Source organism: Enhydra lutris, unplaced genomic scaffold (assembly GCF_002288905.1).
Source record: "Enhydra lutris kenyoni isolate GAN:26980312 unplaced genomic scaffold, ASM228890v2 scaffoldscaffold48, whole genome shotgun sequence".
Taxonomy (NCBI): domain Eukaryota; kingdom Metazoa; phylum Chordata; class Mammalia; order Carnivora; family Mustelidae; genus Enhydra; species Enhydra lutris.
The window spans coordinates 10,562,374-10,586,208 of record NW_019154132.1 but is presented as its reverse complement, the minus strand read 5'-3'; the positions used below and the strand labels follow the sequence as shown (position 1 = coordinate 10,586,208).

The following is a 23,835-nucleotide window of genomic DNA, read 5'->3' as shown; positions in this document are numbered from 1 at the left end:
GTAAGTGAAATCCCTCTAAAAATGTAAACCTGACTAGCCTATACCATCTCTATGGGGTAAGGCCTGGGCACAGGTGAGGACAAGGAGGTGGAAGGTAAGGCTCTATGGAGGGGCAGGGTTGCTGATAGAGGCACAGGGGGACAGGAGCTTCCGCGGGGGAGGCTAGAGCCACAAAGTCATGACATCCCATGGGTCCCTGCTGTGAAGGCTGAAGTCCTCCCGAGTTACAGCCAGAGAGAAGCAGCAGATCAGAGGATGACCACAGCGGTCCCAGAGGGAGGGTGACAGGGTTATGGGAGGACTTCGGGGAACTCAAATACTGGGACCCCCAACTGATGGTGATGATGGTCTCTTTTCTAAAGAAGACCCAGGAGACCCAAAAGCAAATGTCCTCTCCACCCTCCTCCTTCCACCAGCAGGGTGGGCCATGATGAAATGCAGGCACGGGTGTCAGCCAATATGTTGGCTGATTAAGTAAAGACATGAATATGCCTGCCGAGGGGCAGACTGTACAGTGACATGAGGATTTGCCATCTGCAGCGGAAGCGGATGCTCAGAGAGATGGAAAACGGGGTGGGGAGGAACGGAGAGCTGCCCAGAGGCAGTCATTTGGAGGTTTTCCTCTGAAACATGAGGTGTCGATGAGATGGCCCTGAGAGGGAAGCCAGAGACTGCACCTAGACGGACTGATGGACGAGTAGAGGTGGCAAAGCTCTGTCAGCACAGGGAGCAAAGGCCACCTCCCGTTATGGGCTGAGTTGTCCCCCTGCCCAAATCCATCCGTTGAAGTCCTAGCCCCCCTGCCTCTGTACCTCAGACTGTGACTGTGTCTGAGACAGAGCTATTCAAGCTAAAATGAGGTCATACAGGATGGGCCCTTGTGCAGTAGGAATGCCGTGGGGGTAAAAAGAGGAGATGAGGACCCAGACGCACACAGAAGGAAGACCACGTGAGGCCTTGGGAAGAAAGTGGCCACCTGTGAGCCTCTCAGGAGAAACCAAATCTGTCACCACCTTGATCTCCAGCTTCCAGCCTGCAGGAGGGTGAGGAAACAAATTTCTGTTGTTGAAGTCACGAGGTCTCTCATACTTGGTTACGTGAGCCCTAGTTAATGAATACCATGCTCACTACATACCAGGCAACAGTTTAAATGGAATGTTGACCAGGGCTGATGAAAGCCCTTCTTTATAAAGTCCTACAGAAATGAAAACTACTGGGGCGCCTGGGTGGTTCCGTTGGGTAAGTGTCTGCCTGAGGCTCAGGTCATGAGCCCAAGTCCCGGGATAGAGTCCCTCTCGGTGGGGAGCCTGCTTCTCCCTCTGCCCACCATTCCCCCTACTTGTGCTCTCTCTCTCTCTCTCTCTGTCAAATGAATAAATAAAATCTTTAAAAAAAAAGAAAGAGAGAAATGAAAATTACTTAAACTTTCTCATTCTTGTCCATTTGGAGGAAAGACATTAGTGTTGCCCGTCATCACTCCAGAGCAGCCATGAGTACCTCCAAGCCAACTGGAAGCCCATCTGCGGGGATAGCAGAAGCTGGTGTAAAGGGTAGGGGTGGAGGTCCAGCTTGCTCAGTGGTGAGAACATGACATCACTTCTCATCTTGACCACTGTCCCCTCCTAACCACTGCACCCCCAAAAGGAACAGAAAGAGGAATAAATAAGAAGAAAGCAGAAACTAGTAAGAAAGTATCCTCAAAGTTGAGACCACTTCTATCCCCACTTGATAATCATGAGCTAGAGAACATCAGTGAGATCTATCCACCTTTCTCTTTTTCTTTTTCTCTTTCTTTCTTTCTTTCTTTCTTTCTTTCTTTCTTTCTTTCTTTCTTTTTCTCTCCTTCTTTCCTTCCTTCCTTTCTTTTTTAAATGCAGCCTCCACATCCCGCATGGAACCCAATGTGGGGCTTGAACTCATGACCATGAGATCAAGACCTGAGCTAGGATCAAGAGTCGGATGCTTAACCAACTGAGCCACCACCCAGGAAATCACCTAAATTTACCATGTCTTGAAGCCTCTAGCTACTCTAAGAACACATAGATTGTTCTCCATGAGAACCCCTTTATTTCACAACAATGTTCACGCCAACACCAATAAACTGCATGGCCTCAAAGTGTGGAATGAACAGCTCACCATGGCAGCCTCCGTGTTTATCTTCCATGTCCATCCACTTTATAGCCCTGAGGTTACCAGCCCATGATGCATTTGGCATGGAGCCAGGGACACCTGCAATGTTGATAAAGAAAAGCAGAAATGAGAACCAAGAGAGATGGGTGCCATTTCATCAACGAAGCCTGCAAATTATGCTTATGTTTTCTGTAGATTATCTTTCACATTAGATTTTCCTTCATGGGTGCAAAACCTCAAAAGCTTATGGCATTAATGGTTGGTGGTTATGACCCCACCTGGCCACCAGTGGAAAAAAGAAAAAAAAATATATATATGCATAATTTTTTTGGTTATAATGTGTGCCCAAGCCTGCAAAATAGAGTTTAAGAAATACCATAGCTTGAAATCATAACGAAGATGGAAAAGTTGGGAGATTTGGGGGTTATCTCTTAATGGCCCTCAACTGATTTTACATTCAGTCCTAACATTACAGCTCTTTAAGACTTTTCAGATGACTTGTATCTTAAAATGAAAGCTCAGAAAACAGGCTACTCTATGTGCTAAGCACTAATAAGTGAAAGCCCTTTATACGAGGTTGCAATGTTAGGCATACAGAAGGGAAATATCTTGTTCACTACTTATAAACTCAAACACATCCCTTAACATGCTACCTTTTTAAAATTATTTTTTAATTTTTTTATAAGCAATCTCTATACCCAACATGGGGTTCGAACTTATGACCTCAAGATCAAGCATCCCATGCTCCACTACTGACTGATCCTGCCAGGCCCCCTGACACATTATACTTTTTATTCCTTAAAGTGCTTCTTGAGCATTTGGTGTTGCCAAGCATTGTGCAGGGCCCTGGGGGGAGAGAGAGGAAACAGACCCAGTGAAGATGAATTGTCGACCACAAGCGGTAGGTTTGAGCTTTGAGATCCCCACTATGAGGAAGACTGGTGTGCACTGACCCACCCATCTTCTCTATTTCTTTCCCCTGTTCTTTGGCCCAAAGTTTAGTGGCTGACCAATTAACTAATCAGGAATCAATGCACTTTCTTGCAATGTAAAGAGCCTTTAAAAAAGAAAAGAGGGCTTTGGGTCCCCACGAAGCCAGGGCTTTTCCACCTTGGCGATACTGACACTTTATCTATTTATTTATTTTTGCATATTTTTATATTTATTTATATTTTTATTTTATTTTAAAGAAATTTATTTTATTTACCTTCAATGAATGAACATACAGAGCATTACTGACACTTCAGACTGGATGATTCCCTGTGATCAGGCCTGTCCCGGGTGTTGTGGAATTACTCAGCAGCATGCCTGCCCTTCACCCACCGGATGCCAGTAGTACACAGCCCTCTGTTGTGACAATCAAAAACATCTTCCAGTGTGGCCACATGTCCCCCAGGAGGGAGGGTGGGTGCACAAAACTACCCCATTTGAGAAATGCTCTGTTAAACCATTTTTAAAAAGATCTACTTATTTATTTTAGATAGAATGAGAGAGAGAGAGAGAGAGCACACACACGAGTGGGAGGGGCAGAGAGAATTTCAAGCAGGCTCCCTGCAGAGTGTAGAGCCCGATGTGGGGCTTGATCCCTAGACCCTGAGATCAAGAACCGAGCTGAAATCAAGAGTCAGACGCTCAACCAACTGAGCCACCCAGGGCTCCCTGTGCTAAACCATTTCGTATAACCCTCTCCATCTCAATAAATTTTGGACAGTTCACAGATTAAAGGGTCCATTTTAATCCTATAGAGTAGTTTTACCCCAAGATTTCCGTTACTGAAAAGTGGGTAGATGGGAATTAAAGGTAAATGTGACAAAAGAAAAAATATTTTGTTTCACAAGCGCTCCAGCAATTTTCACCGGTGAGCAAAGCAAATCTGAACGTAATTCTGATGTTTACAGTACCGCGCTCATGACCTCTGTACCCAGGCTGTAATAGTCCTTTCTCAGAAGACCCAGTAGGCACAATCATGCCCCTCCCCACGACATGCATTCCAAGAAGTCTGGATCCTAATCTCTGGAACCTGAAATTATGTTCTGTTACAGGGCAAAATGGAATTCAGTTTGCTAATCAGCTGACCTTAAAATAGGGAAATTATCCTGAATTATCCAGGCTGGACCAATGCAACCACAAGGGTCTTTTAACAGTGGAAGAGGGAGGTGAACAGCTGGTACACGGGTACCATTAGAAAAGGCTCAGACCCTGCAGAAAAGTACGGAGCCCAGCCAACACTTTGGTTTAGTCTGGTGAGACATGTGTCAGATTTCTGTCCTAGTAATATAATACATTCACGTTGGTTCAGCTGCTAAGTCTGCGGTAGTTTGTTACAATGGCAAACAAAAAAACTAATACGCATACTAATGAGAAAAAAAAATTATCCAGGATGATAGATATTTTTTAATAAGAAAAAAAACTAGACAAGACCAATACTTTTCAGAAAGTTTAATTGGATTAGGCACATGAATACATTTCCTCTTTAAGAACATGAATAAAAATGTGCATGTTCAGAAGAAAAAAAGCTCTGTTCTTTTGCCCTGGTGTCACATGGTAATTATATTATAAATTATAATATAGTTATAGTATAGTATAGTTTAGTAATTATACTAAATCAAGAATTGTACCCAGGTCTCCCAACTAAAATTAAATTTTGCACAGCCCTTCCTGTAAATGGCATGATCCCTACTCCTAAGGGCTTGCTATAAGACAGATCCTTTTTTTCTCTCTGCCAAACTTGAAAAGTTTGCTTATAAATAATGAGTAGTCCCCAAGAAAAATACCATTTATTTAGCAATATTTCTTCCTATTGCTCTGATTTGCATTTATTACTTTAAAAATTACGTTAGCACATGCCTTTCCCAAGAGAAGCTTCTTTATTTTGTTCTTAGTACACATTTTAAACGTATTTAGAATAAAACTTGCCTCGGTTAAGTTGGTGGGTGAGTGGAGGACACTCCAGAAAACATAGAGGTATTTTGGTATATTTACTTGTGTCAACAAGATTAGCGGACATGGATGTAATTTCTACAAGTCTATTTTGGTGAAAAGCCACAGCAGAAAAGTGCAAACACATCACCGTAACAAAACGTACCTACCCTCCTTTACGCGATTATGTCTTTTAAAGGATATGATTTTTTTTCCTCTTTCATTCTCATGAATATTGATCATCACAAACTGACTCTTCCTCAGAAACACACTCCATTATTCTAGAAATAAGATGGTGACACTTATAATTAATGACTGCCGTCTTTACAATAAACACATAACAGGAGTGCTTGGGTGGCTCAGTTGGTTAAGTTTCTGCCTTCGGCTCAGGTCATGAACTCGGGGCCCTGGGATCGGACCCGTGTTAGGCTCCCTGCTCAGCTGGGAGTCTGCTGTGTGCCTCCCACCCCCACTCATACGCACATGCTCTCTCCCTCTCTCTCTCAAATAAATAAAAATCTTTAAAAAAATAAAAAAAATAAAAATAACACATGTGAACTTCCTGCTCATGGAATTACAAACCTCAATTTTTCTTTTTTAAGATTTTATTTATTTATTTGAGAGAGAGCGAGAGAGAAAGAGAGAGCAAGCACAAGCTGGGGGGAGAAGCAAACGCCCCGCTGATGTGGGGCTCCATCCCAGAACCCTGGGATCATGACCTGAGCCGAAGGCAGACTAAATCAGTCAGTTAAACTGACTTGGCCACCCAGGTGCCCCAGACCTCAACTTCCATACTTTGTTTACCGACAAGTCTCAAACATGTCTGTTTAAATATTACTCATATGTGTGCAGACAAAAATTACATTTTTCCAAGTGGAATCAGAGAGAGGGACAAAGTCGAACTCTATGCTGTCTTTTCTTGCGAAGAATTCCAAGGTCCAGAAATACCTGGCAGGAGTGGGCAGCGCCCCTGGCTTTGTTGGACTGGGAACTTGGGCGTCCCCTGGGAGCTTGTTAGAGATGCCGAATCAGCCATCCTGCCCGAGAATCTGCACCCTCACAAAATCCCCAGAGCATCCCAGCATGCGATCGAGCCTCAGCAGCCCTGGGCCATAACCAGCATTGCAAAGAGGACGTAGCTTCTGTCTCCTCTCTCCTTGAAGCCCCTCCCTCAGCCTTCACCAGGTTTCCGGTTACCTTTTCTTTCTCCTTTTCCCCACATTTTGCCCTGGGGAAGAAATCTGGTACTATGTACCTTCTATCCTTTGGTTAAGTTTGCAAACCTGTCCGCACCGCAGGGAACACAGGCATTTGAGTAGACCACTCAAATCACTTTCCTGAAGCCCATCAGCCCCCCTCGTGTGGGGTAAAGCTACGTTGAGCAGAAGACTGGTCCTCAGGGAGCCTTGACCTCACAGCATGGGGCCCACGGGGGATTCTCAGTCAATGTTAAATGACTGAATGAGTGAGGCACACAAGGGCTGCCCCCAGCAACTCAGAGTCTCCCGGGCTGCCCAGAGTGTGTGGCTAAGACAGGTCTGCCTGGCACCTTGGTTTCCCAACAGGTCACTGTACAATGAAGGTACAAATCATGCTCTACCTCTCGGTATCAAAAAGTATTTACTCTCCTCTCGTGGCCAAGGACAACCTGTTTTGGTGTGCCCTACAGCAACTGCTTAAGCGGCCATCAGTCACCTATTCGCCACGTGGGTCCTGCCTGGTACAACTCGCTTGATAACCCTCCACAGGGCTTCTGGCGACAGCTCAGATGTCAACTCAGTGTGAATACTCTGCAGGCATCGCTTGATTATTTTTGTCAGGCAACAATGGCAAGAGAGAGACTGAGTGGTCTGAATGTACCGTGTGCCTACTACACAGTGACTTAATGGGGTCTGGGTTAAAACATTACGTGGAGACCCCAAAGCTACTGATCGCATCACTTGTGCTGATATCCGATGCTCCTTCTACTTCCTAAAATTATCTACTAAGCATAATTTTCTCCCAGGGATGACCCGCAGCAGACGCCCCAGCACCCGTGGAACACAATTTCCCACTGCGATTGGGGAAATTCGTTCTTACCCCAGCTTTGTCAGCGTTGTCACTAACCAGCTGTGTATCCTGGAACCATCACTTAAGACTGTAGACTCACCTTTCAAATGAAGCCTAGAACAGATCGGCGGAGTTTCAAACGTTCAGACTGCAAACCACAGAAAAGCAATTTATACCACCGCAGGCACACACACGTACATAAACAAAGTTTCACAAATGACTTAGACTTATTATGTGTCATGCACCTGTTTATTTGGTGTTATTTTCTCATTTTCTGGTCAAAGCCTACTGAAGTGATTTTTGGATCCACTCATGGGAAAAGTGTTATTTTAAAAATACTGGACTAGGGTGCACCTGGGTGGCTCAGTGGGTTAAAGCTTCTGCTTTCGGCTCAAGTCATGATCTCAGGGTCCTGGGATCAAGCCCCGCATCAGGCTCTCTGCTCAGCGGGGAGCCTGCATCCTTTCTTCTCTCTCTGCCTGCCTCTCTGTCTACTTGTGATCTCTATCAAATAAATAAATAAAAATCTTAAAAAAAAAATACTGGACTAGGGGCACCTGGCTGGCTCAGTGGGTTAAGCCTCTGCCTTCAGCTCAGGGTGCTGGGATCGAGCCCCGCATCAGGATCTCTGCTCTGCGGGGAGCCTGCTTCCCCCTCTCTCTCTGCCTACTTGTGATCTCTCTCTCTGAGTCAAATAAATAAATAAAATCTTAAAAATAATACTGGACTAGATGACTGTGTTTTTATTATTGCTGTTATGATTATGATTATTCTCACTTGTCAGGATTCTAGGAGCGCAGTTATGGGGTATATGGATAAAGTCTACATTCAATTCACCCATGTCCTAGGAAGGGTCTCTTTTGCATTATTTCTAGTTTGGGGCAAAAAGACGACACTAGTATTATCCTATCCGAGAAACCATTCTAAATTATCAACTCCAATTCTCTCATTTGCTCTTCATAGGCTTATTTAAACAAAAGATTTGAGATACGTTTACAGAGTAACCAAGAATGTTTTTCTTGGAGCTTAGCCATTATTAGTCAAATAACTGCGTTTGTTGAATAAATGAATACGGTTCTTTGAAATGCAAGCTTTATTTATGTTGACTTGACTTTCTCCTTATGGTTCTCACACAGTGTGGTCCTCATTTTGGGAGACCTACTCATGCTAACAAATTCCAGCAATTGCTTATTTTTGAAGCTCAGATGTATACTTTTTAACTTACTGAATCAACAAGGGCTTTTGGTTTTAAATGTCAAAAGTCAACCCCATTTCTCCCAATGCTCACCCATTAAGGTCATGCTGTAAACTGGTCTAACTCTGGAAAATTTGGAAATATGCAAAGAAAGCCACAAGAACACCCAATTCCCTCTGGCCCTTTAAACCAATAGCTTCAATGTAAGCTAGGAACCTAATTTCTTAAGTGTAAGTATCTATATGTGAAGATGGCCCTTTAAGCATTATTTATACATAATGATTAACAGCACAGGCTTTAAGGTCAGAGTCCACATCTCAAATCCTTATCTCTGGTACTACTGGTTGTGACCTTGAACAATTACGTAATCTCTTTAAGAGATCACGAACTAACCTTCAAAACCTTACAGGGTTTTGTTCCCGTTAAATAAGATAACATATGTCTTGTGCTTAGCACCGTGCCTGGCATAGTTCCCTGAATAAATGGTTGCAAACAAAACCCATCTATTAAAGTCACCGGGACCATTGTAGCTGTGGAAGAGACTGCTTCTTTACTATAACCAGAAGCAAGTTTACCAGCCTCGGAGCTACTGACATTTGGACTGCAGTGACGTCATTGCTGTGGGGGCTGACCTGCACACCGGAGAATGTGGAGCCTTTATCCGTTAGATGCTGGTAACAGTCCCCACACCTGTCCCATCCTCTTACCTCCTGCCCCCACCCGTGACAACCCAAAATGTTTTTGGATGCAGCCAAATGTCCCTTGGGGAGCAAAACTGCCCCAACTGAGAACATGAAATTGTGCATTATTAATAAAATCATGTGCAAATATTTGCGTATAAAATGAACATTTCTTTTAGTTTATAAAACCTTTAATGTTGTTGCTTTTATATTTTTCATACATTTATTTATGAACCTCTGAGGCTTACTGGCTTTGCTGACTTAGTCATGGTACTTGTGACTGTTCTAAGAATAATTCAACAAAAGACAAATGCACAATGTTCAGTGGTGATTCGCTTTATCAACAACAAAAAAAGGGAAATTACCTAATAAGTGGGAAATGTAGTGTGAAGTAACTTGTAGCCCTTTTTTCTCATTGTCAATTGGGGTCATGTTTAGCAATAAAACGGTATGTTTATACTTTTACCTACAAAGTTGTTCATTAATCACTTAGGATTTTTGACACATGAAATTTCCTAAAAGAGATGCTGTCTGGTTTCTTAATGGATGTTTCTAGAGTTCTGCAGCTTTGAGATCATAGCATAATATCCTTAAAATGACACCCCGGCATTTAACTCCAGTGATTGTAAACAAATTGATTCTTCTTTCGTTCTAAAAGCAAACGATGAAATGAGTAGAAGGAAGAAAAACCCAGAATTTCAGACTCGAAGGGATTTTAGAAATTTTAATATGCTTTACTATTTTAATATATTCCTTCTCATTGGCATGCTGTGTAAACTAGAGCCTAGGAGATGTAAGTGAATTGCCCAGGAGTATGGGCATGCTAGGTGACTTACGGAGTTTGTTTCAAGACAATTTACTCAATTATTCAATCAGTTTTCTTGAACGTTTCCCTATGTTCTAGAGTAGATGTTGAGGATAAAGCTATGAATGAAGCCGTTCTTGGAGCTTTTGGCCTAGTGTATCCAGAAGGGTTTATATTTATTAATGTTTCTACTAGCAGCCCAGACACCTCTACTCAAGTCTTTCCTGGATAGTCTTCTGGGGAAGAACAGGGAAGGTCAGTGGCAGGTTTAGAAAGATGGAAAATCTTTGACCCAGAGCAGTTCAGATTTCAATACAACCCTAACCTAAAGGCTGACCTTGACCCACTGACCCTCTGCCTACATTTCTCTTTGGCTGTGTATTACCTTTAACTCTTCTCAAACACTCCTTTTAATCACAGAACATTTTTCTGAGATAGTGAAGACCTCCAGTTTCATCAGTGCCAGGCTTGGAGGCTGTCAACTTTGCCTTTCTTTCCTCCCCTAAACCACGACAGCTTTCAAAATCCTTCATCTTCGCAATGAACCCAAATCCACTAATTACTCCCTTCCAGCTGAGACTTTGCCATTTTGTGCAGTAGGGGAGCTCCCAACTGATTTCCAGCCTGCCGGTGGTTCCTGGTTTAAACCCTCCCTGGCTTTATAATGGTGCTGCTTCCCTTTGTGGGCACTGTCCTAACTCAGGGGCTTCCCATCTCTCGCCGAGACTGTTTTGAGCGCCTCCAATTTGTCCACTTTACTGGCAATACCACTAGATGGCTTTTTCCATAATCACCGTTGACCTTGTTTACCTCCTGTTCTGGGCGGTGGGGGGGCGGTGCAGGATTACTTTGAACTGTCTGCCCATGTCTGTTTCTTCAAGCCACGTTGAGATGCTTACCCGCCAACCACTCATCCCCCAACACATGAAAGCAAAGTCAGACTTGCCGACATCCCTAACCTCTCCCACAGGTGCCCATTCTGCCTCTTACCAGAATTCCCACTCCTCACACCACTGTTCATTTTACATGGCTGCTTCTACTTCCCCTGGACCCAGTTTAAAACATTTATCTCCTCCCTCCAAAGCTTGACCCTCAACTGCCATTTTTAATGTTTGGCCTCAGACTGTCACTAATCAAGGGGCCGGGCCCAGAGAGCCCCTCAGACCCGAAACCCTGGCTGGGACCAGCAGTTCATGGCTCGAGTTCATATTCTGGCCAAGAAGATACCAAGATACTGACCATGACAACATAAGGATCCTTGTAATCTTGTCCCCAGGCTGTGAACAGCAGACGGGCAGCTCATAAGCCACATCTGATCACAGGCCTATTTGTTTCAACCCTCAGAGAAGTGGGGGCTGAACACTGAAAAGGAACCAGAAGGTTCTCCATGGAGGTTGGGACTGCCAGTGTCCCTTGACAACAACTTATTGGGCTTTAAGAAGCCAGGAACTCTCCAGCTCCTATGACGCCTATATACTTCACTCATTCATCTTGTCTACCTGGCCCGGATCAACGTGTAGCGTGTAGTACTTGGTTTCCAGACCTCATCCTTCATACATCACTGCCCACACACACCGGGCTGTCCTCCCACCCTTTGGGGAATTCCTGAATTGGTCTTCCATTTTCACTGGTCAGCGGTGAGGCCCAGATACTGCTGTTTTTCAAAAGGCTCGTATATTATACTACTGTGTAGCCAGGGTTGAGAACACCTGTTCTTACATAATATTTTATGGAACATCCCTTCCCAGGGATAATACTTTTTGGCTTCTCAGACACCAAGCACTGTCCCTCTTAAGGAGAGATTTTACTTTTTCACCAAATAAAGCAATTTTAAGTTTTAGAGATTTTAGAAGCACAGGAAAAGTACAGAGAGACCAGTTGTTTATTTTCCAACTCCCCAAAATTAAGCATTGTCAAGCAAGGGGGCACATTTGCCTTGTGACTCTTTCCTTTTTCTCTTCCTAATATATTAGTCTATAATTTGTGAAAAACTGAAATCTGGTTATTGGAATGGATTCAAATAATGCATAGCAGTACAAAGAACAAACATGAAAGTTGAATGCAAACTGGTGTAGCCACTGTGGAGAACAGTATGGAGGTTCCTCAAAAATTAAAAAAAAATAGAACTACTCTACAATCCAATAATTGTGCTACTGGGTATTTACCCAAAACCCAAAGAAACACTAATTTATACACCTTGATGTTTCTAACAGCGTTATTCACGATAGCCAAATTACAGAAGCACCCCAAGTGTCCATCAATAGAAGATGGATAAAGAAGATATGGCATACATATACAATGGAATATTACTCAGCCATAAAAAAGAATAAAATCTTGTCACTGGCGACAATGTGGACGGAGCTAGAGGGTATTATGCTAAGAGAAATAAGTCAATCAGAGAATGACAAATACTGTATTATCTCACTCATATGTGGAATTTAAGAAACAAAAAAATGGGCAAAAAGAGAGAGAGAGAGAAACCAAGAAACAGACATCTTAACTATAGAGAACAAACTAATGGTTACCAGAGGGGAGGTGAGGTGGGGGGAATGGGTGAAAGAGGTGATGGAGATTGAGGAGGGCACCTGTCAAGATAGTGTGATATACAGAAGTGTTGAATTACTATACTGGACACCTGAAGTTAAGATAGCACAAATGTTAACTCTACCATAATTGAAAAAATTTGGAAAAAAAAAACATTATTTCATAAAGCATCTTCTTATACAAATAAATACTTCCATGCCCCCTTAAGACTTCAACATAACTATTAACTAGGTGACTAACCTATACTGGATATAGATTGCAAATAACCTCTCACAGGTGGCTTTTACCGTTGAGATATATGGGTTGTTGGGGCACCTGGTGGCTCAGTTCGTTAAGCGTCCGACTCTTGATTTCAGCTCAGGTTATGATCTCAAGGTCATGAGGTCAAGCCCTGCGACGGGCTCTGCGCTGCTGAGTGTGGAGCCTGCTTAAGCTTCTCTCTCTCTCTCTCTCTGCAACCCCCTCCTCCCCTGCTCATGTGTATGCTCGCTCTCTCTCCAAAAACAGAGAGAGAGAGAGAGAGAGCAAGAGATGGTTTGTGTTCCTCGAAATGTGTCTGGGCATTCCTTACGTACAACAGGCGTATCAATTCAAAAACAGTTTCCTTAGGACTTAGGTTTTTACAGATTCTAGAAATGGGAGATTCTGTTGTTATTTGCAGCATGTGAACATGACATACTCTAATTTCCTGTGATCTATTTGTTTAGATGTGTTTGTTTCCAGCTTCAATTAAGTATTTGCCTTTCAAGGGGCATTTCCTAGATTTTACGTGACTGTTTCAAATAAAAGCATGTACCAGACTGATTCCCCTTCTCATTCCATTACATGGTAAAGGATTTCATGTCAGGATCATTCCCTGTTGGAGGAAACAGAACACTGCATGCCCTGTGCTACCTCGTTGGTTGTCTGGGAGAAGGTTCTTAGCAAATCCATTAGACAAATTTTCATCTTGCCCAGTACATAGTGCCTTCTTCATCTTCAAAACAAGGCACCAGGCTACACCCAGTTGGAAGTAAATCAAGAACTCATCTGCAAGTTTAAAACATTCCCTCCAATTCCATGGAAAAGCAGCCAGACAAAAAACTTAGGACTTAGGACTTTTGTCTAATTTTAATCCTATTTTCAATTCAAGACAGGTCCAAAGAGTTAAAGGTCAGTGGTAAGTTCCATTTGTTGCTACATGTACTGGGGTACATAAAAGGTTGCTAATTCTGGGAACTAAGTGCCTATCTATAGCAAGCAATCTTTTATATAGAACCGGAGAGAAGTAGTTCTTCTGTTTACAATCTTCTTCTACAAATATGAGAAACATCCAAACTTTCAAAAGAGAAGAAACACGGGAGAAAGAGTCTTGGGATGTGCCCCTGGTAGGTGGGCATCCCCCACCCGCCATCCTCTATCTTTCCACCCCCACCCTTAACCCCCCCGTGGAGTTTGTAGCAGTTTTTAGAAACAAAGCCACAGGGTAGGCCTAGCATTTCTTCGGAAAACATCTCTTGAACCTGAACATTTGGATGAAAAGCACTGGGCTACAATTACAAGTCACATAGCAACACAAAGACACACATAAATAATTTGGGGGGTTGGGGCTGGTTGTCACTCTTGGAAGCGACTAGAGTGGTTTCCTGGAGTATTAGCAGTAACTATTTTCTTGTGCAGGTCAAGTAAGATCAGTTGAAAATTCAGTGATCGAGTCTAAGATTTATGCTTACGTTTAGGGAGTATTTTCAGTGAACAGTTAATAAAGTTACAGATGTGTAGGAATGTGGTATTTTTATAAATTTGTAAAATAAAACTCGAGACTTCAAAGAAACATTGGCCCCATCGGTTCCTTGCCCTGGTCCCTCTGCGCCTTCCCTGGGTCATCCTTGGGATCACGGGGCTAGTTCTGAGTCTCCAGCTCTCGGGTTTCAAGGCCCTCACTCTGAAGTACTTGACACTGGTGTTCTCATTTGTATAATAGTTATTTCAATATTTTAGAAACTCTGAATTATGGACTAAATACAAGACCAATGACTAATACATTTCATTTGTAGTAAAGGATAAACTCTCAAGGCACCCAAAAATCTAGACAAATCTTCTTCTGTATGAGTTTCTGTTTTTTAAGTAGGCTCCACGCCCAATGTGGGGCTTGAAAGCCCAACCCTGAGGTTAAGAGTCACGCCCTCTATGGACTGAACTGGCTAGGTGTCCCCCAGATGAGTTCTTTTAAGAGATAATACCGGGAGGTTGTGAGGTGCTCATTATGATGCTCTCGTATGACGGACTGAAAAGACTCACGATGGAAGTTTTGTGAATCTGTCACATGTTACTGGAAGAAAAGTGAAATACAATTTTTGTTACTCTTATTCTTCCAATGAAGCCCGTGATGTTCCTATGATTTACAGATCTTCCTTGACTTACAATGGGGCTAAGTCCCAATAAATTCATTGTAAACTGAAACTATCAAACTGAAAATACATTTAAGACACCTGAACTACTGAACATCAATGCTTAAGTCTAGCCTACCTTAAATATGCTCAGAACGTCCCTATCGCCTCTGGCTGGGCAATACCGTCTACCACAAAACCTATTTGATAACACGGTGTTGACTATCTCGGGTAATTGATTGAACACTGTACTGAAGGTGAAAACCAGAACCGTTGTCTGTATACAGAATTTGTCAGTCTACCAGCTGTTGGACCCTTGCCATCGGAGGGGGCTGACCCAGCTGCGGACCCTTGCCATCGGAGGGGGCTGACCCAGCTGCGGACCCTTGCCATCGGAGGGGGCTGACCCAGAGCTGCAGCTTGCCACTGTCGCCCACGAGAGGGGACAGCGTATCACCAGCCCAGGAAAAGATTAAAATTCAAAATTCAAAGTGCAGTTTCCACCCGAGGAGAATTAACATTCACACCACCCTAATGCTGAAAAACAGTAAGCAGAACCAGAACCATCCTAAGTCGGGGACTGTTGGTATTCTGAATCTACTGTCAAGTCAAAGCTAACAGAAGCTTACCAAATGGAAGCTTAGTAACGATATAACTACATACTGTATTTGCTTTTATTTACCCCAGGGAATAATATTACTAAAAATGACCATGCTTTTTTTTTTTTTTTAATAATAAGAGATCCAACTGATTCTATTATTCATGGAAAACAATAAATAAATAATATGGGGAAAGTCTGCCAAATGGAACCAGTTATCAACAGCTATTATGATGCCAGAAGGTCTGTAAGAAACCATTCACCACTGTTGCAGTTTGCACTCCAAACTATTCACCGTGGAACACACAAAATGTATTAAGATTTTTTAAAAGGCTGAATAAGAAGCTGCTTTTCCAGACCCTAAAGCTGACATATTCTCGGATTCCATTTTTATGACATTCTGGAAGAGGCAAAACCATAGGGCAGAGAAAACAGGTCAGAGTCTGCCAATGTGGCAATGGACCCATGACGTGATGTAACTATCAGAACACATGGGACCGGACACCAAAAGGTGCCTATGAATTTAAATAAAAAAGGAAGCTTCTTCAAATTCAACAATACTGTGTAACAGAACAGGTCTCCTTCATGGTAAATGGATACATTGAAAAGTTCCCTTTTGTAGTAGACTAATAGAGATTTTCATTTGACAAATATGACTATTCATTACCTTTTTTGATAAATTTGGAACACATTTATAGAGCCGCATCATTAAGACTTAACTTTCAGTATTAGATAACATACATAACAAAATGTTACTGCTCTTTTGCTCCAAAATCTAGAGTATTTCAGAAAGAAACGGTGAGAAGCACTAAATATACAGACTATTGTATTATGACTTAGAAGTCCCATCTTCGGGGCGCCTGGGTGGCTCAGTGGGTTAAATGTCTGCCTTCAGCTCAGGTCATGATCTCAGGGTCCTGGGATTGAGCCCTGCATTGGGCTCTCTGCTCAGTGGAGAGTCTGCTTCTCTCTCTCCCTCTGTGCTCTCTCTCTCAAACAAATAAATATAATCTTAAAAAAAAAAGAAAAGAAAAGAAAAGAAAAGAAAGAAATCCCATCTTCATGTCCCAGACAATCACTTCACCTTCCTGGGCTTGGTTTCTCTAAAAGTGATGGGAATATATCGCCAGCTCCAGAAGGAAATTACCCGTTCCACTTCATAGTTATTTTGTTCTTGAAGTAGCCCGTTCCAAGTTTTTACTGTTTCTAGTATGGTCCACTTCAAACAAAAACAGAATTTACCCCCAAAACCACATTCAGGGAGCACCTTCTGTGAATCAGTGGTATCACAGGCTTCAGAGTTCTGGTTGGAGTTAAGTTACTAGTTACAGAGTCACGGTACAGTTAAGAGTGACCACATGACTCACTTCTCACAACACGTGCCTCCTTTCCCATCACTGCCGTGAGATTAGCTGTATCATTCCTCAGCTGAGGAAATGAAGTTTGAAGAATGGAAGGGATGTGCCCAATCATGAGCTAGAAAAAGACATGATTTGGGCCCCCCTTCCCCTTTGAAGGAAAGGGGCCCCCACTCCTCCTTCTCCCACAGTTCTTTTTATTTCTTTTAAGATTTTATTTATTTATTTGACAGACAGAGATCACAAGTAGGCAGAGAGGCAGGTAGAGAGAGAGAGAGGAGGAAGCAGGCTCCCCACCGAGCAGAGAGCCCAATGTGGGGGTCGATCCCAGGACCCTGGGATCATGATGAGCCGAAGGCAGAGGCTTTTACCCATTGAGCCACCCAGGCACCCCAACCTTCCACCACAGTTCTCAATTCCATGTGACCTACTGGAGGACTCTGAGGGTAAATGAGGCCATGTCTGTCTCATCCGGCGCACTCCTCTCTCCACATGTCCTTCTTGGGACACAGTGGATGGAAGCGGACAGGGAGATGGACCGGATGCCCCTTCCTGAGACACCCTGTTTCATCCTGGTTCAGGTGCCTCCTCATTCTGCTGGAAACAATACTGCATTTTTTTTTTCCCAGCTGGGGCAGAGAGAGGAGATTCAGATTATCTGGAAACTGCAGGTATCCTCAAGAGTCAAGATGTCAACATTGAGGTAGGACTGCTGTTGGTCACCTGTGTTTCCTCATACCTAAGCATGAGCTTGCGCACCCACAAATGATGCCCATGAGATAAATACTCTCACTAACCAGTGTTATACAGTCAGTTACTCTGTTCCTCTCATGTTCCCACACAGGTGAGTAGTACTGGAAGATGGGGGGAGGGAGAAACTCAAACTGATTTTGTCAGAGTTCTAGAACATCTTTCAGATCCTTTGTGGTAATCTCAGAAGCCTTTGCATCATGGAAAAATTATGTTTTTCCAGTACCTGTTGTCTCTTAGTGAGAACAATTGGGTGGAATAAAACAACAAAAATAAAAAGCTGATAGTTATTACTAATAAGCTAATAGTTATTACTACTTACCAGGCACCAGACACCATTTTTGGCATTTGAAAATGTCTTGCTACATGTAATTAACTTACAAGGGTGGGTACTATTATCGTCCCCACTCTACAAATACCGAAACCAAGATTCAGAGTGATTACATCATTTGCCTCAAATTGTAAACACTAGGAATCTGCAAAACTGCATTTGAAGCCAAGGAGTCTGGCTCCAGAAGGCCTCCTTCCCTCCCCCACGGTGACGTATTACACTGGCCTCCCTCGAGCTCAGTATTTATGGGCGTGCCCAGAAAATACACTCCCGAACAAGGAGAAATGTGCTATATTAAGACAGCCAGGCAAATGGGGATAACGTGTTAGTACTCAGCAACTAACATCCTCATTTGGTTAGAATTTTACAGCACAAAAATCACTTCCATCGACTGCCTATGATGACTGGTCCGAGTTTTAAGAAGTCATGGCAGGAGTTGTGGCTGGCATCTAAACATAGACATAGTGACCGTAACAAGGAGAGAAGAGAAATTCATTGCCCAGAGGCCATTGTTCCAGTAATTCTATACTAGGAAAGGGGGCAGAACGGAAATGGTCACAGAATCAACAAAGGCTGAGCCAGGAGGACCCTCTCTATCATCTTATAAATTGCTGATATTGTCTCCATTTTACAGATGAGTCAACAGAAGCCCACATAGGACAGGTTAACTGCACAAGGTCAGCCAGCAGATCTGTAAATGAATGAGTAAAATTTCTGCTCCTTCCACTGCATGCTCCAGAGCTAAAGCAAAATAATGCAGGAGAACTTTTTTGAGATCACCCAGCCCACTTCTTTCATTTTACTGAGGAGGAACCCAAGGCCCAAAGAAGTTATGTGACTTACCTAGGGTCACACAGCTAATCAAAGACAGAGGCTAGAATAGAGGTTAGAAGATAATTTTGCAGTGTGCATATCTAGGTCATTGGCCCTTCTTATGTGGTCCAGTGGCTAGAGTTTGAAGAACTTATAAAAAGGAAAATAAAACATTCATACCATGCGCATAGCACTTACCGTCCATTTATTTAGTATTAGATGTGCAGCGTGTAGTGTTTAAAAAACTCAAAATCCAAGGGGCCCCTGGGTGGCTCAGTGGGTTAAGCCTCTGCCTTTGGCTCAGGTCATGATCTCAGGGTCCTGGGATTGAGCCCTGCATTGGGCTCCCTGCTTAGTAGGGAGCCTGCTTCCCCCTCTATCTCTGCCTGCCTCTCTGCCTGCTTGTGATCTCTCTTTCTCTCTGTGTCAAATAAATAAATAAAATCTTTAAAAAAAAAACCTCAAAGTCCAAAAACTTGCTCTAATTTTTTTTTTTTTTTAAGATTTACTTATTTATTTTAGAGAGCAAGGATGAGAGAGTGCGAGGGGCAGAGGGAGAGGGAGAGAGAGAATCTCAAGCAGACTCCCGACCGGGTGGGAGCCTGACCTAGGACTCGATCCCACACCCCCAAGATGATGACCTGAGCCGAAATCAAGAGTGAGATGCTCAATCAACTGAGCCAGCCAGGCGCCCCTGCTGTTCTAATTCTTGAGTGTCCTCTGGGGTCATCCAAAACGGTCATCCACAGAGGCACCCCAAGATTCTTCTGGCTCTTTCACAAACATCTTGGAAAAGAAATACTAGCCAGTCAGGGCCACTGCTGTGAAATGCATTACTCTACCTATTTATATATTAGGAAGTGAAATTGAACCAGAACCACCCAATACACAAATCTAACTTTTTAATAAATTCCCAAATACCTTCCACACTTTCTCTAATGTCCCAAAACCAAAAATGAACTGGGGCCCCAGTCGGTAAAAGTAAACTCACCCAGGGTCAGACCAGCTGCTAACTGAGGAGGCTGGGATGCCAATGTCGAAATTGGTCCCTCCGCACAGTCCTGCAAGCTCAGAAGCTTGAAACCCCGGGAATCTCAGATGAAATCACACATGTGAAAAATTAACAAGATGACTGAAGCCACCAGAGAAGGCTCTGGGAGAACCAGTGGTCATGGTAAATACATTTACATGTAGCTGAAAGCGGAGTATCCTTGTGTCATTTCCACAAACACACAGCAGGTCATAAAACAGGAAGACTGTTTGTCTTCCCACCCCCGCCCCAAATCGAGAAAGTGGATATTTGGTAGCAACAAGAGATGAACAGAAGTATCTCTAAAACATTGTAGGTGTAAGGGTCTACCTCACTAAATCGGTTTTACTACTCCTAGTAACATACTCCTCCCATTTTCCCGGAATGAAAAGGAAGGCCAAGAGAAGGGAAAAGTTAACAGGCATTATTCTGACTCTTGCTTTCTAAGGCTTAAAGAGTTTGTAGACTCGGCTTTGTCCATTGGAAAAAAAAAAAAAAAGGGAAAAAGAAAACACAGTCTGGTTGATGTAATATATCCTGAAAGTTTAGGTTGGATAAAAAGATTTTCACTTTTCAGCAAATCATTATCATGGGATACACAGAAAGCCCCAGCCTGGACTATCGGAATTTTAGATTTCCTTTGATAAGAGGAAGCAACTCATGTCTGAGAATTCTATCTATTCCATGATTTTTCGTCAATTTTGTTGTCTGGCTTTGAGTGTGTGTAGTATGTTGGTAGCTGCAGAAACTGGTTGGTGGGCACAAGAGGGTTATGGTGCTGCGCGCCGGTGAATTTCGTATGAGGGTTTATAAATTATCCCTGCGTAAGTATCTAGGAGGGGCAGCGTTTGTTTTAACTTTGAGGAAGTTGGAACACCCAAAATGGGAAGGATGTGGCTACGCCAGCAAAAACGTGTATAGAATGCTTGTGAAAAAGCTCACTTCTTTTGGGTCCTGGCTGTGCTAATTACCTTTTGTGAGAAATTATATTATGTTCTAAACAAATACCACGTAAGTCCCTTCTGGTGCATGGTACGATTTCAGAAAACAAAACAACCTATGAATCCCAATTCCTGTTCCTTTCACCTGAAGTGACCACAAAAATAAAGTCCTGAAGACACTACTGATATCCTTTGGATTTTTAAGGAAACTTCTCAAGGATAATACACACTTAGCAATATTCATGTGAGGACTGTAAGGACCTACTTAGCAAGAGGCTTTCATTAAAGTTAAACTGTCCCTGCTTCCCTTCCCCCAGGGGATTCACTTAAAACAAGTCCCGGAAACCAGCTCCAGGTAACAAAGCCCAAATACAAGGGTGGGTCAGGCCAGGTGGAGACATCCGATCAGTGGGGGGATGCATACTGTCTCCCTGGTTACCAAGAAGTATGGGCCCCGCCCTTTGGGAGCCTTTTGGGCGCCAATCCCAACCAAGGTGATAAGCTGGGTCAAATGTCTACTAGGGTAAATTGTATTCAATTGGTCACCTAGCATCACTGTGGAGTTTCCTGTGTGTGTTACAATCTCATTGGTCACCTGTGCGTGGCCAGGCCCAATGGCATGGCCTTTGCCCTTAAAAGCTAGACTGTGAAACAGAGAAGGGTCACCCTCTCTTGTAAGAGGTGCATCCTCAAACGTTCGGTTAGATTCTTGATGCTTGGCGCGAAAAAAAGCTTTTGCTTGACCTTCACTTTTTATCAGTCTCACTCCTTTAATCACGGACCTATTATTGGGGCATAACAAGGACGATGGGAGCTATTTTAGTGGTTTCAAAAATTCGCACTGATTACATTAAGGGAAATTAAAATGACAAAGTGCCCATCCCCAACATGTGCAACAGCTTACATTTTCCTATACTTCCTCCCGGTTTTCTTTCTTTTTCCTTCTTTCTTTCTTTTAAAGATTTTATTTATTTGACAGAGTCACAGCTGAGAGAGGGAACACAAGCAGAGGGAGTGGAAGAAGGAGAAGCAGGCTTCCCACCCAGCAGGCAGCCCCATGTGGGGCTCGATCCCAGGACCCTTGGGATCATGACCTGAGCCAAAGGCAGACGCTTCACCACTGAGCCACCCAGGCACCCCTCCTCCTGGTTCTCTTTGGGTGTATCTATATCCAGTTGTACATGGTGGTGAAGTCATAGAGTAGATATTCTTTTGTAAAAAGATATTTAAATTAATTTTATTTAACACCTTGAGGATCTCCTTAGTTTAGGAATTCGAGGTCACATTAAGGTTTTCTTTATGTATATTCATATTACTAAGTAGAAAAACACTTATCCTGTCACTTTACACTCAACGTTTTCCTTTAATTCTCAGAACTTGATTTTTAAAAAAATTTTTGGGTAAGCTTTAAGTAATCTCTACACCCAACATGGGGCTCGAACTCATGACCCTGAGATCAGGAGTCCCATACTCGACCAACTCGGCCAGCCAGGTGCCCTCCTCAGAACAACTTATTAAGTAGCTGTGTTAATCTGGACGGTACAGATGAGGAGTCTGAGGTCAGAGTTACCCACGGTCACCAAGCTAATAGGGACAAAGCTAAAATTCATCAGCAGGTTTTGTCTCATTCCTGAGCCCTGGAGGTATTTGCTCAATAGCACTTTCCCATTAGCCCTTTGTACACCATCTCTAAAACATCCTCTACATGTAATCAACACCGTCCAGCTTTTCCTTATACACTCTCACTTCCCTTTGTCCTGGTGGCTGTCTTTTTTCTCAGTCAAGGAGAGTGTCTGGAGGAAATCAACACAACCAACACTTGCTACAGATCTATAAATGGGCCAGTCTCCATAAAAGAGGGTCTAGAGCAGTGGTACTCAAAGTGTGCTTCCTAGACAAGAAGCATCAGGATCCCCTGGGAACTTGTTAGAAATACAGATTCTGGGGCTTGCTCCAGACCTGCTGCATCAGAAACTCGGGGTGGGGGCAGTATTCTGCTTCACCAGGTCTTACAGCAGATTTTGGGGCTCTGTCTAAGAACCACACTGCACTATACACATGATCTTCCTTAATACTTTTAACTTCTCTGGGAACTAAGTGTTATTTATTATTCCCATCATTGCAGATGGGTAAACTGAGGGTCAGCACACACTAAGGCCAATATCACATAGTTAGTGAATAATGGGAGCCAGGACTTCAAATATTTTTGCCTGACTCCCAAGTCTTTTCCTAAGTATCATGTGGACTCACTCAAAGGCAAATGGAAGGAGATGCTGTTGTAATGGTTCAGAGTGCTAGTGTAGAGATACTGATGTTACAGAGACAATTTTGACATCAATTACACATCTATTAGGGCTTTGACATGCAAAATAATTTATGGTGTTGCTTAAAGAGTCATTGAAATGCACTATTACGTTTTTGCTTAAAAAAAAAAGGCAACTATGGCTTCTAGAAAATACTTGTCTTATACAATTAGTAGACAGTGATGGCAGGTTGAAAGAATGTTGGACAAATGGTCTTGCCAGTTCTGAAATCGTAGCTACATTAATCCTTTCCGCCAGAATTCAAGCCATGTTAAGCTCAATGAATATTTACCAATCATAATGGTATTTATATTTAATTATATCTTCATATATACTTTAATCCAGTATCTTCTTCTTGCATAATGTTGTTCTAGAGATTAGGAATTAAAAGCTAATTAAAGAGCAGTGTTTCCGGACTATCTCCTTCACAGGGGTGGGGGCAAAGAATGTTTGGGCACAGATTCTCCAGTAAAGATGTTCCAAACATTACAGCACAACCAATGGCTTCCAGCAACATAAATGAGCCCTCAAACTGCCTACGGCTTCAGCAGATCTTAATTATGCAACTAGTAGGCAACCTGCCGAAGGTTTCTCTACCAGGAGCTCACCATTTTATGATATAAACTCATCAGTCGGGGTACTGGAGAGCCATGATGAATTGTAACTATAAATCTTCCCCCAAATTCCTGGCCCGAGAAGAGCCTCAAGCCCTTTTGTAATGGAAGAAAAACAGGCCCAAAGGCCCAAACCACTGATATAATATTTTAAAAATCACGTCCAAACTCATTATGTGTATTTTGTATTATCTGGCTATACAAAAGTGGTATCATTTAATTTTTTTATTTAATTTTTTAAAAGATTTTATTTATTTATTTGACAGAGATCACAAGTAGGTAGAGAGGCAGGCAGAGAGAGAGAGGAGGAAGCAGGCTCCCTGCTGAGCAGAGAGCCTGATGCAGGGCTGGATCCCAGGACCCTGAGATCATGACCTGAGCCAAAGGCAGAGGTTTAACCCACTGA

At 42.9% G+C, this 23,835-nt stretch overlaps 1 protein-coding gene across 1 annotated transcript in view; it reads right to left on the bottom strand.

Moving 5' to 3' along the window:
• The window catches only part of LOC111156720 (N-acetyllactosaminide beta-1,6-N-acetylglucosaminyl-transferase-like), a 49,485-nt gene that overhangs the window by 5,571 nt on the left and 20,079 nt on the right, over positions 1 to 23,835 (bottom strand). The window contains exon 2 of the mRNA XM_022517763.1: positions 2,137 to 2,229. Coding sequence (XP_022373471.1) covers positions 2,137 to 2,229 — 93 coding nt within the window. The remainder of the gene's footprint in view (positions 1 to 2,136; positions 2,230 to 23,835) is intronic.